The 17177-nt window shown below is 40.6% G+C and overlaps 1 protein-coding gene across 1 annotated transcript in view; it reads left to right on the forward strand.

Moving 5' to 3' along the window:
* The window catches only part of MGAM2 (maltase-glucoamylase 2 (putative)), a gene marked incomplete at both ends in the record, with an annotated part of 94204 nt that overhangs the window by 50386 nt on the left and 26641 nt on the right, over positions 1–17177 (forward strand). Inside the window, 13 exons of the mRNA XM_081283327.1 lie at positions 2223–2390; positions 2813–2968; positions 4061–4309; positions 5895–6049; positions 7092–7260; positions 8052–8148; positions 8597–8709; positions 9258–9383; positions 10912–11040; positions 12505–12612; positions 14178–14240; positions 15066–15200; positions 16683–16767. Coding sequence (XP_081139453.1) covers positions 2223–2390; positions 2813–2968; positions 4061–4309; positions 5895–6049; positions 7092–7260; positions 8052–8148; positions 8597–8709; positions 9258–9383; positions 10912–11040; positions 12505–12612; positions 14178–14240; positions 15066–15200; positions 16683–16767 — 1753 coding nt within the window. The remainder of the gene's footprint in view (positions 1–2222; positions 2391–2812; positions 2969–4060; positions 4310–5894; positions 6050–7091; positions 7261–8051; positions 8149–8596; positions 8710–9257; positions 9384–10911; positions 11041–12504; positions 12613–14177; positions 14241–15065; positions 15201–16682; positions 16768–17177) is intronic.

The raw sequence follows: 17177 nt of genomic DNA on the forward strand, positions 1-17177 counted from the left end.
AAGTGATCTTTCATTGTCTGATTTTGCTGTCTAATGTCTTCCTTGAGACTCCAGATCATCTGAAGTGTGTATATCCTGAATTCTTTATCTGAAATTCCATATGCTGCAGCTATTACCTCTTCTAAAGTTGAGTTGACCTGCATTGCTTGTGGTCCTTTCTTTCTTTGTCTTTTCATACTGCTTGCGTTTCTTTCTGCTTGGTGAAACTGTTGTGTTTTTGAAATTTTCCCCCTATTTATTTATATTGCTCTTGTATAGTTGAAAAGTCTCCCTTGCAGGGGCGGGCGGCGGCTGTGCTCCTCCTCCAATTGGGGTGATCTGTCCACCACGCTGGCGGCCCGCTGGGTCTGTTCTGCCGGTCTGTTGCAGGTCTGCCTACCTTGTAGGCATGGGCGACGGCTCTGCTCTGCCCCTCCTCCAATTGGTGTGACGTGTCTACCACGCCCGCCGACCCCTGGGCCTGTTCTGTAGGTCGGTCGCAGGTCTGCCTACCTTGCAGTCGCGGGCGGCGGCTCTGCTCTGCCCTTACTCCAATTGGGGTGACGTGACTACCACGCCGGCAGGCCGCTGGGCCTGTTCGGGCGCGGGCGAAGGCTCTGCTGTGCCCCTACTTCAATTGGGGTGACGTGTCTACCACGCTGGCAGGCCGCTGGGCCTGATCCGCCAGTTGGTCGCAGGTCTGCCTACCTTGTGGGCGCAGGTGGCGGCTCTGCTCTGCCCCTACTGCAGTTGGGGTGAAGTGATACCATGCCGGCGGGTCGCTGGGCCTGTTCCGGGTGCGGGCGGCGGCTCTGCTCTGCCCCTCTGGCCTTCACAGTATTCAGCAGGACCCGGACCGAGAAGCAGTTTCCGCGGGTTCTTTAGCCCTGGGCCAGAGCAGTTCCAGGAGCCAGAATTCGGCCGCTCCGGGCTCGGTGTATGTTCTGATAGGAGCAGGCTCCAAGAAGCCTGTAAATTCTTTTCAATGAAATGTTTGTTTGATTCTTTGCCCAATTTCTAATTGAATTATTTTGTCATTTAAAAAGAAGATTTTTACTTGTAGATGGATCCAATACCTTTATTTTCTTTCTTTATTTTTATGTGGTGCCAAGGATCGAACCCAGTGCCTCACATGTGCTAGGAAAGTGCTCTATCACTGAGCCACAACCACAGCCCTTGACATTATTTTTTTAACTGTTCAGTTTTGAGAGTTCTTACATATTTTCAATATCAGTCCTTTGTCAAACATGAAGTTTACCAATACTTTTTCTCTTTGTAGTCTTTCACAAAGCAAATTTAAAATTTTTGATAAGTCTAATTTCTCATTATTTTTTATAGATCATGTTCTTGGTATAATATCTAAGAATTTTTTTTCTAAGAATCTTTTACTGGCCATAGATACTTGGTATTTTCCTCCTACATTTTTTTTTCTAAAGATTTAAAAATTTTGACTTTTACATTTAAGTCTGTGTTCTGTTTGATCCATTTTGATTTAGGCCAGGTTCAACATTTTGCCTGTGCACACCCAGCTGCCCTCTCACCCTTGTTGAGTTGGCCATCCTTTCTCTCTTGTACCTCCATTGAACCTCGGTCAGGTATCAGGCACATTATGTGGGACTTCTTTGCAACCATCCAAGTGTCCCTTTGCTCTTTAGTGTTCAGTCCCACTTTCTTTGTTGAACTCAGCTCTGTTGATTTTAAACTCTGGCTCTCTAAATTAGTTATCTAATTTCTCTGTGTTTCAGTGTTCTCATCTAAAAAATGGGGATAATTATAATTTTGACTTCATAATCTGCTGGGAGAATTTAACGAGGCAATACATGTAAACACCTTAGCACAGTGCCTTGAACATTGTAAGCATTCATAAATTTTAGCTCTTATTATTAATTAAAATTAAAAGAAAAAGTTACTGTGTGTGTGTGTGTGTGTGTGTGTGTCTATATCTGTGTACCAGTGGTCTTTGTGTGTGCTTGTATCTCTGTTTGCCTTGCAAGAACCTATCCTGTCTACCAGACTATCCTTAATGTCAGGGTCAGATAATCTGAGTAATGAATCAGTAAGAGCCAGTGGCCCAAAGCAAACATGAAATACTATTGAAAGACTTAGGATCTTGAGTCTGAGTCAGAGGCTCCCTGGGGATGACACTTAGCAGCCTTTAGAACACAGAGAAAAGGGAAACACCTAAGATCCCAGAGAGAGATTGAATGTGACGCATTTACTGCAAACTGGCTTTTCCCCTCCAGAACCGTCTACAGGCAAAGATCATACATAATGGTTATGTGGACCCGGACAACCTCATGTTTACAGATATCAGAATCTTGGGAATGGACAAAGAGCCGAGTAATTTTATTGTGTCTTTAAATAATGTCGCCACCTCCATTTCAAGTGTTGTCTACAGTGCTTCAACAAAGGTGAGAGATTGTTCCATCTCATAGGTCCTTGCTGAAAGCCCCGTCCTGAGATTCTGAAGAATAGTCCCTTTTTGTTTTTTTTGACTTTGGGCAGTCAGATAGGACACTGGCTTGGGACAGCCACAGCATCACAGGCAGAGTGCAGGGGAAACTTTTGCATATAAATCCAAACCCTAACACTTTGCTTACATTAGGGTCTGAAGAAGATGTGAGAGTTGGAATCCTAAGATAGGAGACAACTCTTTTCTAGACATTTAGAACCAGACAGGCTGAGCCCGGTTAAGACCCAGGGAAACACTTTGCACACATTAGCCTAGTACTGGAGAGTATTTACACATGGCTTCCAGACCACCAGGCAGGGCTTTGTCCACATAATTCTACCTCATCTCATTTGTCACTGGAGTCTTCTTTGTCTTCCCCAGGTGGTGACCATCACTGATCTCAAGGGACTGGTTCTGGGACAAGAATTCTCTATAGAGTGGGATCTTGTAGTCAATGATCTGGAGAAGTTCAACTGCTACCCTGAGGATCCCACTGCTTCTGAGGAGAGTTGCAGACAGCGGGGATGCCTTTGGGAGGTATTGAGCAAAGGCAAGCTCCCATGTTGACCAGAAACTTAGAGAAATTGCCCCAAAAGTCATTAAGCACCAAGGAAACACTTTAAAAGTTTATGGCCTGAAGAGTACCATGACAGCCTGCCCATATGCATCTGTCAACCCTTCAGGATATGTATTTTCCTCAGATATCCAGAATCAGAAGAGACTTATGGCTATTCTGATTGTTTCCCCAGCCATGTCATTCAAAACCCCATTTTATATGATAGTGTCCAGTGGGTTTGTATCATTCACTGGGTATTTTAAGTGAATTTATTTTTCTTCTATTAGAGAACCCAAAGAAGAAGGGTTAAGGGAAGGCGGGTCCTTTCATATGAACAATGGAGAGAAAGAAAGCCTGAAAGAGTTAAGGATTCCTCAAGATGGGATTTAGGGCAGTAAGGACACTGGGAGCAGACCCTGCCTCAGGGTTCCAGGCTCCAGACTGGGCTTCCTGCTGTTCTTGAAGGATTCACTCATTACAGAAGGCTGGGACGTGTGTGTGTGTGTGTGTGTGTGTGTGTGTGTGTGTGTGAAATGAGTGTACCTGTGTTCATTGGGTAGGGCTGCTTTAACAAATTCATGCAAACCGATTGGCTTAGAACAATACATACTTATTTCCTCCTAGTTCTGGACTCTAGAAGTCTGAGATCAAGACGTTAGCAGGGTTGGCTCCTTCTGTGGGATGTGATGTTGGTTCTGCTCCATGATTTACGCCTTGCTTCTGGTGTCAGACTGGCAGTATTTAGCATTTCTTGGCTTGCACATGCTTTACTCAATCTCTGTCCTCATCTTCACACCTGTGTCTACATTTCCCCTCCTGAGATCACCAGTTATATTGAATGGGAACCCATCCTAATGACCTCTTCTACACTTGGATCATTCACAAAGACCCTGCTTCCAACTAGTCACATTCATAGTACCAGGGCTTGGGGTCTATCTTTGGGGGGCACATGATTCATCAGATAAGAAAGGGCAAAGCATCCTGATTTGGTCTGTGCTAACCAGCTTCTTTAGTAATTAGAGTCTCAGAGTATGGTGTCTGAGGCTGACCAAGAGCGTCTCCTGTTGTTGCAGCCCACAGCTACTCCTGGTGTGCCCACCTGTTACTATGACACCATCCCTAACTATGCTGCCAGTAACATTCAGTACCTGCCCACGGGCATCACCACCGACCTTACCCTCCTGGAGGTCCCTGCATCTACCCGGGCAGCGGCAGCTCCACCATCACCAGGAGCAGCCACTGTCTCTAATCGTCTCTCTGAAAAGATCAGCCTCCTCAGACTGAGTGTGACCTACCATACAGAGAGCATGCTGCAGATAAAGGTAATTCCCATGCTGACAATTCTGGTTTTCAAGGTGAGTTCTTAACCTACAGGCCTGTGTAGATGAAAGTCATGAAAAGACTTTTCATCCAAACCTCTCTGTTCATGATGCAAGAGCTGAGAAGGCCTTAGAGAGATAAAGGTAAAAAGTAAATGACAGAGGCAGGGTGTGACCTTAGATCCATCAGGCTTGTGAATTTCCTATAATAATGAATTCTCTAGATCATAAATGTTCTCAAAAAATTCTTAGCCCTGAAAACATGAATTTGATTTGTGGTTAATACATATGAGAGGAACCAACTGGCTTCCAAAATTTCTAGTTATTTCTTTAATAGTGGCTCTCAGACTTTAACATGCATCAGAATCACCTGCAGATGTTAAAACTCAGGCTGCTCAGCCTCACCCTACGGTTTCCAGTTCAGCATTCTGGGCTGGCCCAGCCTGAGCATTTGCATTTCTAAGTTCTCCAGCAATGCTGACTGATGCTTCAGGTAAAAGGGCCACACTTTGAGACCCACTCTTGTCCTTTACTTACCAGAAATACAGTGAGAACCAAGTTTGTTTTTTAGTAGGGGTATTTTTTTAAAAAAACGTGTTTGAAAAACACACACACTCATACAAGTAAATTAGCTATTTCATTTAACCAATGTTATAAAATATGTATCAGTTCATTTTGAAATCCAAGTTTAATTGTGGAGAGAGATTTCACAACATTTTAATTAAGTCATCAAAATCTGGCATGTGTTTGCACTTGTGGTGAATCGTGATTTAGACTCATGCATTTCTGGTGTGCAAAAGCCACACATGGCTGGTGGAGACAGGCTTGAGCAGCTCTGCTCTTGACATTGCTCCTCTCACTTGAGTGTGTCCTCCATCACTGTGGGCATCCTGTGAACCCAAATGTTCTGACCAGCAGATCCGGGACAGAGGCTGAGTCTGAATTCCTAACAAGCTCCCAGACAATGCTGCTGTTTTTTGTTTAAGAAACAGAGTTTTGAAAAGTAGGGCTTTAGAAAAAGCTTTACTGAAGTCCAGGCTGTGGGCTAATAGCAGCATGAGGAGGGGATGGTCGCCATGGTGGTGATGGTCCCTATCTTGCATGCATGCTGCAGTCCTCTTGTTTTTTCTCACACCAATCCTGTTAGATGAGTAGGAATGAATAGAGGGTACAAAGGAGAAACCTGAAGGATTGAGAAGGCATGCAGCATCTGGAAGCTCAAGTGGTAAAGAGGTCTAGTTCCCAGTATACACATGCAATCTCTCACATACAGTCTTGAAGTTACATGCACATGTATGTTCATATAGCACACATCCTAAGTACATATACACTCTCTCCACAAGATTCTATAACCTTAGATTACAAGTTCTCTTGAGTGGGTATTATTGAGGCATTTTGGAAGCTCAGAATCTGCCACAGTAGATAAGGAGGCCTCGCAACTGCTCTTGGGATGTTCAGTGCCTCCTGATGTGGTTTAAACTGGTCGAAAACAAACAACATTGGAAATGAATTCTGTGGGCTAACATGAGGGGTATCAGGTCTCAGACTCCATCAGGAAGAGTTTTTTTTATTTTTCTCTCCTTGCCAGATCTATGATCCCACTAATAAAAGGTACGAGGTCCCAGTACCTCTGAACACACCACGTTCACCGCTTGTCTCCCCTGAAAACTGCCAGTATGAAGTCAGGGTTCAGAACAATCCCCCTGGAATCCAGATTCGACGCAGAAGTTCCCAAACTGTGATGTAAGTGCTATTTATTGGCTTTAATCAGAGTGACTGATGGTAATTATGGTGTTGCTAATTAAGGCAAGTAAAATATTAGTCTCAGAGACTCTTCATGATGTGTGTGTGTATTTGTTAAAGAGCATGTCAATTTCCTCTTACTTCATTAGGGAATTTATTTTTATGTTAGTCATTAACTCAGAAAGATTAATCAACCTTAGGTTTAAAAAGCCACAAGTGTTGTTTGAATTCAAAGAAAGAAATATCTTTCCTATTTGTTACTCTTGTTGAGTAGAACAGAAAACTGTTAAGTAAGTATAACAAATAACCTCAGATATGTCTGTTCTGTATTATGCTTCATTAAGAAATAATAATTGAAGAGGCAGGAGAGAGGAAAGAGGTGGGTATGAAGAGAGAAATGGACTTTCATCATCTTTGGTTCTATAGACACCATAGACTTCAAGCATTTTTATGATATTAAGTGTGAAAATGTGGATTGTCATCTCTCATCTCTTATCCTGATGCTTGAGGTCCAGGCTTTGCCCAGGGTGAGGCCTCCCATCCCAGCAAAGGTTGTCACTTGTATGCACATTTGTGTTTTTTCCTATGTGGGGCTTCTGCTATCTTTGACTATGTATCTGATTTTCTCTGTTTTCAATTTCAGTGAGTTCTCTGGTCAATCTAGAGAAGTTATTCCAAGAGTGTCAATTTTTTCTATCCAAAAGTACTTTTTAGATCTCATTCATTTATTCACATTTGCTGGTATGCCAGGCACTGAGAACTGGACATAAAGAGATGAATGAGACCTGGTACTTGCCCTCAATGAGCCCATAGTTCTGAGAAGGAGCTCTCAGTTTTGCAAAGCACAGAATTAAAATGCAAATGTGGAACCTTGGTACTGAGTCATGGCTATTGTTATGACCAGGTCCTTTTATAACATTTGAACCTGGATCTTGATGTGCAATGATTCAAGAGGCTTCTGAATCATCTAGGCATCCCATTTGCTCCATTTGCTCTGCCTGAGATCTGCAGCTCAGCTTGGAGGTCTGCCTTTGTGTTGCAGTTGGGATTCTCAACTCCCAGGCTTCACCTTCAACGACATGTTCCTTTCCATTTCTACTCGCCTCCCTTCTCAGTACATCTATGGTTTTGGGGAAACTGAGCACATGACTTTCAGAAGAAACATGAACTGGACAACCTGGGGAATGTTTGCTCGGGATGAGCCACCAGCGGTAAGGACAAAAATGAAATTAGCAGTTTCTCCTTCGGCAAATTTACTTTTAATTCTTAGGCCAGTAAATGAGGTTCCATTTATCAGCCTCATCTTTCTAGCTCTTGGTTGTAAGGTTATAAGAGGCCACAGGTCATGCTCTTTTATCTGTAAAACAAACAAACAAACTCCTAACATATATTTTTCCACCCGTCTCCCGTGGATTACAAATTTTATTTCACAAACTTTTATTTAATATATTCAGTGTTTGAGCACATTGCTAGATGCTTATCTGCAAATTTAATTAGACACTGTCTTTGCCCTTCAGAAGTTTATAGACAGACAGATTGGTGTAGAAATAATGATAGCACAGTGTAGTGAGTGCTGTGATAGAATTGTGTAATAATAAGCCACACATGTTGGTGCACATTTACTTGGAAGGCTGAGGAAGGTGGGTCACAAGTTCAAGGCCAGTTTAGGAAACTTAGTGAGACCCGTCTCAGAAGTAAAAATATAAGAGGCTGGCGAGGTAGCACAGTGACAGCATAAGCTTAGCATAAGCAAGGCCTTGGGTTTAATCCCCAGTACCACAAGGAAAAAAAAAAAGAATTATGTAATAATCAATAAAGGTGACGGAGAGGGGGAGGACATAGGTTTTAGGCTGGGGTGGAAAGGAAGGTCAAAGAAGGTTCTACAAAGGATATAACGCTGAATCAAATCTTTTACATGGAATATGAGTTTGCTGTTTGGATTATGATCTGGAAACTATTGGATTTTTATCTTTCTATTACTCTCATGACTTTCAATTACCAGTACAAGAAAAATTCCTATGGTGTTCACCCCTACTATATGGCCTTGGAAGAAGACGGCAGTGCCCATGGAGTGCTCCTGCTGAACAGCAATGCCATGGGTAAGACAGGGGCGTGCTCCCCGGGCGCCACCACAAACAACCTGACCACTCCATTGTCATCTGGGAGATTGCTAGAAACGAATAAGCTAAGGGGAAAGGAAAGTGGCATGGACAAACTGACCTTCCATTCATTTGTTCACTTATTCAACACTTAAAAATTGTTCCAGAACAGGCATTAATTGTACCATTTGACTAACTGCGGTCCCTTATTTTGCTGTGACACTTCAGTTCCTTAATGCAGGTGATGTCAGCTGTTGAGTGTCATATAATGTGGTAGATGCAGTTTGGGGTACTGCAGGTCCATCTCTGACACCACTGGACAAGGGAGGACATTCTATAGGAGATAGACATGAAGGAAGGAGAGTGAAGACAGCACATTTTAGAGCATCTCTCTTTCTGGGTGTCTTACAAGCTCCTCATCTATCTCTTTATTTTAAAATTTTTACAGATATGACTCTGCAGCCCACTCCTGCCCTGACATACCGCACTGTAGGAGGGATTTTGGACTTTTATTTGGTTTTGGGGCCAACCCCCGAACTGGTAACTCAGCAATACACTGAGGTTGGAAGCCATTCTATCCATTGATATATCACTAAATATTTATTGGGTATTGTTACCATGTTTTCAGTACTGAGTTGGGTCAGTCTTTTTCTTTTTACCCTGAGGTGTAAGTCAGATTTTATTAATATGGATGCTAAATGCATATTAATATTACATGTCTTTCAATTGCTTGCTAAACAGCCTATCTTAAGAATCTCAGATCAGTAATAACCACCACATTCTCAGGTTTCACAGTGTAATAGAATATAGGGAAATGTTAATTACAATGTTTCTAGCATTCTTCATCTCTAGGGTTGTTCCACATTTATTTGATTTCACTAGTTTTTTGGAGGGTGGCCTCAGGTCAGACAGTAGTCAGTAGAAATTTTCAAATTATTTCAAACAAAAGTCAACTATCTTTTCTTCCTTACAAAGTTACTTGGATCTAGTTTTTATTTTTTTAATTAACATAACATTTGCATACATTTATGGGGTATGGTATGATAATTTGGTATATGTATACAATGTGTAATGATCTTATCAAGGTAATTAGCATTCTTCTATTCTAGTTGATTGGTCGGCCAGCAATGACTCCATATTGGGCTCTGGGATTCCAGCTGAGTCGCTATGGATACCAGAATGATTCTGAAATCGCCAATCTGCATGATGCAATGGTGGCAGCCCAGATACCCTATGTATGAAACCCTCCCTCAACCTCTGGGTTTAGCTATGGGATTCTGTGACTAATTGTGTATTGAAAACAGCTTCATTGAAATTATTACTGTGGCTACTTCAGCATAAATCCTGTAGCTGTGGAGCTAGTTCTGTGTGATACATTGTTTTTTAAAGTCTTTGCCTGCTGCCCTTTTGAGTCGAGGTTCAAAACTAAGAGTTGCATGGATCCTTTGGCCACTGGTGGAATGAGTGGAGGGTATTGGCACCCACTGACTCCCTGGAACATAATGTAGTGGCCAAGGCAGTCTTAGAAGTGGGGGTCTGTGTGAGATGGATATGAAGTGGCAATAGGCAAGGAAGTGATTAAAATGAAGCCTTTGCTTTCTTTAAAACACACACACACATTATCCTAAGTACCCACCTAGTTCCCCAGGAAAGCCCTGAGAAGTGTGGTCAACTGGATTCCACAAACAGTGCACTCCTTCTCTACTGATTAGTTTTCTACCACTCATTGTCTTTATTGGCTTTCAGTTCACCTCCTGAGATTCTTAAAGGCAATTAACAACTGGAAGATGAGAATAAAGTGCTATGATATTCCCATCAATAATAATTTGAGGGCTGGGGCTATAGCTCAGTAGCAAAGCACTTGCCTAGTGTGCATGAGGCACTGGGTTCTATCCTCAGCACAACATAAAAATTAACAAATAGAATAAAGGCATTCTGTCCATCTACAACCACAAATTTTTTTTAAAAAAAATTGACACATGTCCGTGCTTAACTTTTATTATAAACTTATTAAACAGAAATTTTAAAATATAGGAAAATCACAAGATGGAAAAGTTCATAGATCTGCCTCACCAAAGCAATCATGCTATTTATGTATATAAATCCTATGAATTATATGTCTTTAAAATTATATACAATATATTATATAAGTCATATATAATATATATGTATGTTGTATATAAATTATATGTATATAATATATATTAAATTAGTGAATAAAAGACATTTATTTCAGTGAAGGGAGACAACCAATAAATAAATATTAGAGAATGTTAAATCTTTCTTGAATATATAGATATTCTATTTACAATATAATAAACACGTGATATATATATTTTAAAGTAAAATATGTATTCTAAGTTGATTTAATTCGATAAGGTTTACTGTAGGAAAAAAAGAAACTTAGTATGCAACCTTTTTGGTTTATTAGGGAAGTCTCATTTTCTTGGACACTTCAACTAGCTTTTTGTATGATAGGCTCACCAAATTTGAGATTTGAAGAGTGAGTAAGACATAAATTGAGAGAAAGCAAGTTCCTGTTGGGGGCACAGAAGAAGAAAGTGGGGACAAGTGAATTGTGAGCGGGAATCAGAAAGCAAGGTCAATCAACATAATTGCAAAGTCAGTGTAGTGGGTATTGAGATGGGGAATGATGAGGGCTGGGGCTGGGGGAGCAAGCAGCAGGGTCTGGAGCCTGGAAGAGCAGTTAGTGTGCCCTGCAGGTGCCGCTGCAGGAGCCTGAGTGTCCGCTCCTTCTTGTAGGACGTCCAGCATGTGGACATCGATTACATGGACCGGAAGCTGGACTTCACCCTCAGCCCCAGCTTTCAAAACCTCGGTGTCCTGATAGAGCAAATGAAGAAGAATGGCACCAGATTTATTCTCGTTCTGGTAGGTGTGAAGGCAGATTGCATGCCTCTTTCTGTTTCTGTGTTCACAATTCAAAAATTAAACCCCTGGGAAGAACTGGGAAAAAGGTAAAAGAAATCCCCCCCACCACACACACACACATCTTGGCCTCTTCCTGTGAGTCTTTAATTATTATCTTTTAAAAGTTTTGAAAAGCAAATAAAGAAGGAAAGAACAGGTGAAAAAATGCATTGTAAGAGGTGATACTTCGTCATATTTATTATTTTTTTTCATTGCTGAATGCCACTAGGCTTTAATTAATCAATACTTTTTTGGGGAGAGAGTTAGGACAACTGTAGGCAGAAACACTGAATGTAGGAAAGAAAAAAGGGTCTCACTATTTCAGGCGTCAGGATGAATAGCTATAGCTCAGTCTCATTTTTAGGAAACTGCAGGGGGTTAAAAAATCTCTTATACTGTATCATCATTCAGCAACCATGAGTCTTAGGGGACCCATTTCTCTTTTATTAAGCCCACAAACAACGGAGGTAAGATCCAGAATGCCAACTTATTATTTTACATTGGAAGTTATATCTTGGTAAATACAGAAGTAACTACCCACAAAGGATTTCCTCCTTCTAGCTTCCAAAAATCAGAGCATGATTCTTGTTCATTTTAAAATTTAAGTATTTACAAAACATTGGCTACTTGAAAATCACTGTTTTAGAAAGAGTGCATGTGTTTTAAATTAATGAATTAATGACATTTATTCTAGTAAAGGGAGACAGCCAATAAAAAAACTATTAGGAAGGTAATTTCAGATAATGATGATTTACATCCAATTGGAAACAGCGCAATATAGAGAGTAACTGGGGAAGTATGAGATGGGCTGAACATTAATGTCCATCTCAGATGGCCGCACCAGAGAATAGAATGCAGAAGTTCAATTTCTTAAGGAGCACTGCTGTTAGACTCTGGAAATGCTATAAATTGTCTCTCTCCAATTGAGGATAATATCTTATTAAACTACTTTATCTCCAGGATTTGTTTTCCAAACATTAGCACATCTTTATTTCTCAATAATTTTATAGAGAAATATTAACAAATTCTTTTAATTCTTAGGTCTCTTTTTTAAAATATTAATTTCCCTGTTTATTGGAAAAGTCACATATGTCATATTATATTTCAATTTTTATGATTTTTCCCTTCTTTAGTTATGGCTCTGGGTGTTTACTTTCTATAATATGTAAGAGATTCTTGCTCCCTTTGAAAGAGGTCATCCTTTATAAGGGTCATCTATCTTACTTTTGGGTCCTGGTGGCAACTTCCATCTTAATTGGTTATGTAATATTCCCAGTAGATATGTCAAATTATCAATGCTTTTTTATTTATCTAATTTTATTTTGGTCCATCATTTCTTTCTGCACTAAATTGTCAAAGTCTGGGAGAGGACTTGCCTTAGGGACATTTTTCTCACCTTTGCAGTCTTAAATCCTGTCACTGCAGGACCCAGCCATTTCTGGCAATGAGACACAGTATCTCACCTTCACCAGAGGACAGGAAGACAACGTGTTCATCAAATGGCCCAACACCAATGACATTGTCTGGGGAAAGGTGAGGCTTGGGGAAGGGGCTATAATTAATACACAGCACTATGTCTTGATTAAAAGGTGCTCTCAATAAATCGTACAAAAATATATTGGTTAACTAATAAATTATGAATGAGTAGAAATCTATCTGATGCTGATTAGCTTAATACACATTAATAAGACCAAGGTCACAGCTCTAATCCTCTAGATATTAAATACCAAGTTATTGCCTGGATATGTTCTGATGTCCCACGCTTTATGTATTCCAGCTAGTCATTTAGTAGTAAACATGAGGAATCCTGTAGAGAGAGAGACTCTGAAATCTGTGTCTCCCAGCCACCTAAACTCAAAACTCACAGTCACCTTTGACTTACGATGCTTACTCAGCCTCTTATTTAAATGAATCAGCAAATCCTATAGATTCTTGTTTTTTTCTTTGACCCCTTGAATTCCTTTTCTGTGTCCTCAATCCTCATCCTCATTTATCTGATTTATAGCAGCAGTGTTTTATGTGAACTTCCTGACCCACATGACAGTAGCTTTTGCCAGGTTCTAACTCTGTTCCTTAATTTTACTATGCTGCTGCCTACAGTTCTGGATACATGCCTTTCTCACTTTGAATATAGCCTTCCCGGTGTCCCCAGATAATATCTGCACCCCAAGACGAACTCAGAGAGAGAGAGAGAGAGAGAGAGAGAGAGAGAGAGAGAGAGAGAGAGAGAGAGTTTTTAATATTTATTTTTTAGTTTTCGGAGGACACAGTATCTTTGTTTGTATGTGGTGCTGAGGATCGAATCCGGGCTGCACGCATGCCAGGCGAGTGCGCTACTGCTTGAGCCACATCTCCAGCCCAGATCTTACTTCTTGAGAAGTACTCCATAACTGTTTCAATTGCTGTTTTTCCCTTTTTGGTGTCATTCCAGAGAGAGTATAGCATACCATGTAGCACTTATATATTACTCTCTGTGAACTCTTGGAAAAAACAGGCAGTATTTACTGCTATAATCTCAGTAGATATAGATCCTCATAATAAGTGCTCAGTAACTGTTTCCTGGTTGAATTAATTAATCAATGTATATAAAGTCCTACTAATTACAGATGAATTTGGTTGATATATGGAAGTTTTTTTAAACACTAAGTACATTTGTGGGTGCCCAAAAGTTATGGTATTACTTAGAACTATTGAGACAGAGTTTATGGCTGTAAATGTAAATCAATCTTATTCTTAGAGTCAACCTTAACATTTATTTTTATAAAGGGAATTTTGTTATACACAAAAATAAAAGGCAGACCAGACAACGGAGTAATTATTTGAAAGATGGTTACTCAGAAGACACATCTAAAATGAATTGGGTTACTTATTAAGTTAAAAATAACATTATGAAAACTTATGGAATGAAACAAAAAGATCTGAGCCTAACAGGATTTCACCTACCAGGATTTCATCTATTGATTTGTATTTACAATTTAATTTATGGCCAAGATGCCCAGCATTTGTGAAGATGCATGTCATGAAAGTCTAACATATGAAACACCTCATGGTCTGTTTGCCATGACTTAAAGGTTTCAATATTTCCTCTTTTTCTCTAGGTTTGGCCAGAGCTGCCCAATGTAAATGTGGATGAATCCCTTGACCAGGAAACTCAGGTCAAGGTACAGTCATACATGGATTTTGGTCTTCATTGCCCTACATATCTGGATATTATTTGTTTTATTCTGTTAGATAAATAGCTTATGCTCTGGTTAAGTGGCTTTAAAGCCAGTGTGCTTGTCTGGTGGTATTTTTTTTGCAGAAGGTGATCCTCAAATGAGAAACCTAAAAAATAGCTAAAATGGAAAAGTATAGAAGAAAATTACCCATGGAGTTCCTTACATGTATGCCTTTAATGGGTTGTAATTTGAATCTAGTGTTGCTTGAAAAATAAGGAACCAAAGTCCAGAATGCTTTCTCGGAAGAGTATCTCTTATGAACAAAACCCTTTGCAGGTTAATGAATTACCTACATACCAAAGCAAACACTAGCCAGTTGAAAGGAGCAAAGGACTTGGTCTCAGTCCTTGCTCCCACATCAGCCTGGCACCCACCAACCCCTCCACTGTGCAGCTTGCTTCTCCTTGGATTATGGGGTCCTCCTGCATTTCATTTGATGAGTCAAATGAGTCATGCATCTCTAAATTTACATTGTTTAGATGCTGACTATTGGTTTTCTAGTTGCCATGACTAATTTTCTAGTCATAAAGGAAGTTCTATGTTTAAAAGATATCTAACCCTTTTCTAAGATAATTAAGAATGAAGGCATCCTTTCCCCAACTGTGTGTCCACTGTAAACTTTGAAACACCAACAGCAGCAGAATTGAGGTTAAATCAGACGCTGAGCTGGACAGGCTCAAGAGCCTGCTCATCTCCCCTTCCTGTTCCCAGGATTCCCCTTCTTGGACATGCATGACCTCACTATGACAATATGTATCACTCTTACAGATGTACAGGGCCCACGTTGCATTCCCTGACTTCTTTCGTAACAGCACAGCTGCATGGTGGAAGAAAGAGATAAACGAGCTCTATGCTAACCCCAGAGAGCCAGGGAAGAGCTTGAAGTTTGATGGACTGTCAATCGTAAGTGCACCCTCAGTGATTACTCTTTTGATTGTTCACATTCAAAACTTGGGGAAGCAATTCCAAGACTAGAAGAAGCAGGGCACTGGAACCAGAGGCAAGAAAGGAAGGGTGATGGTACAGAATCTAGGTCCTGGGAATAGGAGTAGCAGAGATTCTTGTGGACCTGCCCAGGGTCATGTCTTCTGGAGGAAGTGGGAGCCCATGGAGGAGACGTGCTACTGCAGGAGATGCCAGGGCATTAGGGAGAGGAAGATGTGCCCTCGTCTCTTACTCTCAACCCTCCATCTCTTGCTGGTGCTTCCTGTTGGCTAAACTGACCTAGAAACCCTAAAGCCTGTCCTGCAACACAGGGCAGAACTGGGGACAGGCAAGGCATAAATCTATAGCAAAGAGACATTTACCCTGAAGGAATAGCTTAAAAAGCCCTGAGTGTAGGGCTTCTGGAGGTGTCTCTGGGACATGTGTCCAAGGGCCCCTCTATTTATGTTTTTCTAAGGATAGGAATCTTATCAATGTCGTGATTTCCTTCCCCTCTATCTAGTGGCCTGAAAACCTCAGCAGTTACCAGGTCAGCTAGGAAGAGCTGCTCAAGGCTAGGTCAGTCTGCAAGAAGCTTGTGATTCACAAGAGACAAACCTATAAGCCAACTGTCTGCCTGGGGGCCTCCCTGCCCACTTGAACCTTCAGGGTAAATAGGCACAGAGCAGACAGGTAAGAATGCATAAATGAACCCAAACAGGCAAATCAGACAGTGAAGAGATATAGATAACTTTGAGAAACAAGAGATTCTGATAACTGAAGTATTTGTTCCCATTGAAAGAAAGGTGCATAATTCAAAATAATGAATAGTTGTCCAAATACTTGCCTTTGCCTTTAGTATATTCCATATAAGATAACATAACATACAAAACTTTAACTTCTCTATTTATAAAGTAGACAACTTTTGCCAAAATATGATTTTATTTCCAGACTGGTTTCTGAATCATATACAACTTTTCAGGAATGTGTCTACTGCAGAAAGTGAGATATGTCTCCTTGTGTTTGGTGCACCTGAATAGCAGAATTAGTCCAAGCTATTGGCTAAGAAAAAGGAGAGAGAAATTGTAGTGGCCCCTGGCTTCAGATACAAAGTGAATAATTTGTGGGTAGACAAACAAAGATGTGCTTCTCCTGTGGTATAGATGAATCAAAATATTTCCTTAGGTTCTAGATTCAGCATAGTTTCAATATTTTTGCTGCTAGGTTACCACTTCATAAATTTAAAAATGCCAAGTGAGCTGGAAGGAGTTTAACACTCCACAGAAGTAGATGTAGACTCTTAAGTCCACTTTAGTCAATGCCAGGATTAAGCAGAGTCCCCTGAGCCACTACAGAGACAAAGCTTCAGTGCAGGCCAGGCATCTTCTGCAACTAGTGTCCTCTAGGTGAAGGCCATACGGACCTGACGTGATGGAATCTTCTCTTGTTAACTTAATTCAGGATATGAATGAGCCGTCAAACTTTGTGGATGGATCTGTTGGGGGCTGCCGCAGTGAAGTTCTTAATAACCCACCCTATATGCCAGGTAGTAAAATGTTACTTTATCAAATTATTGCCCTGTTCAAACACTGAAGATTTCCCTCTTACTGTCAAAGTAAAGCCTAATTTTTTGTGTGTGTGTGTAGAAATAATGACATGACATTGTATGAAAGAAACGAAGCAATGCGTTTTATTATATTGACAATGGTGAACTGAATGCTAAACTTTTAAAAGTTGTTCTTTTTAGATATATATGAGAAAAATGTTCTTTTTAGATATACATGTATAATATTTGGACATATTATACATACATGGAGTATAACTTCCCTTGTCATTGTACATGGATGTGAAGTTACACTGGATGTATACTAATATAAGAATGTAGGAAAGTTAAGTCCGACTCATTCTACTGTCTTTCTTTCCACTCCTTTTCCTTCATCCCCTTTGTCTAATCCA

Source organism: Spermophilus citellus, assembly GCF_964194105.1.
Source record: "Spermophilus citellus genome assembly, chromosome: 3".
Taxonomy (NCBI): Eukaryota; Metazoa; Chordata; class Mammalia; order Rodentia; family Sciuridae; genus Spermophilus; species Spermophilus citellus.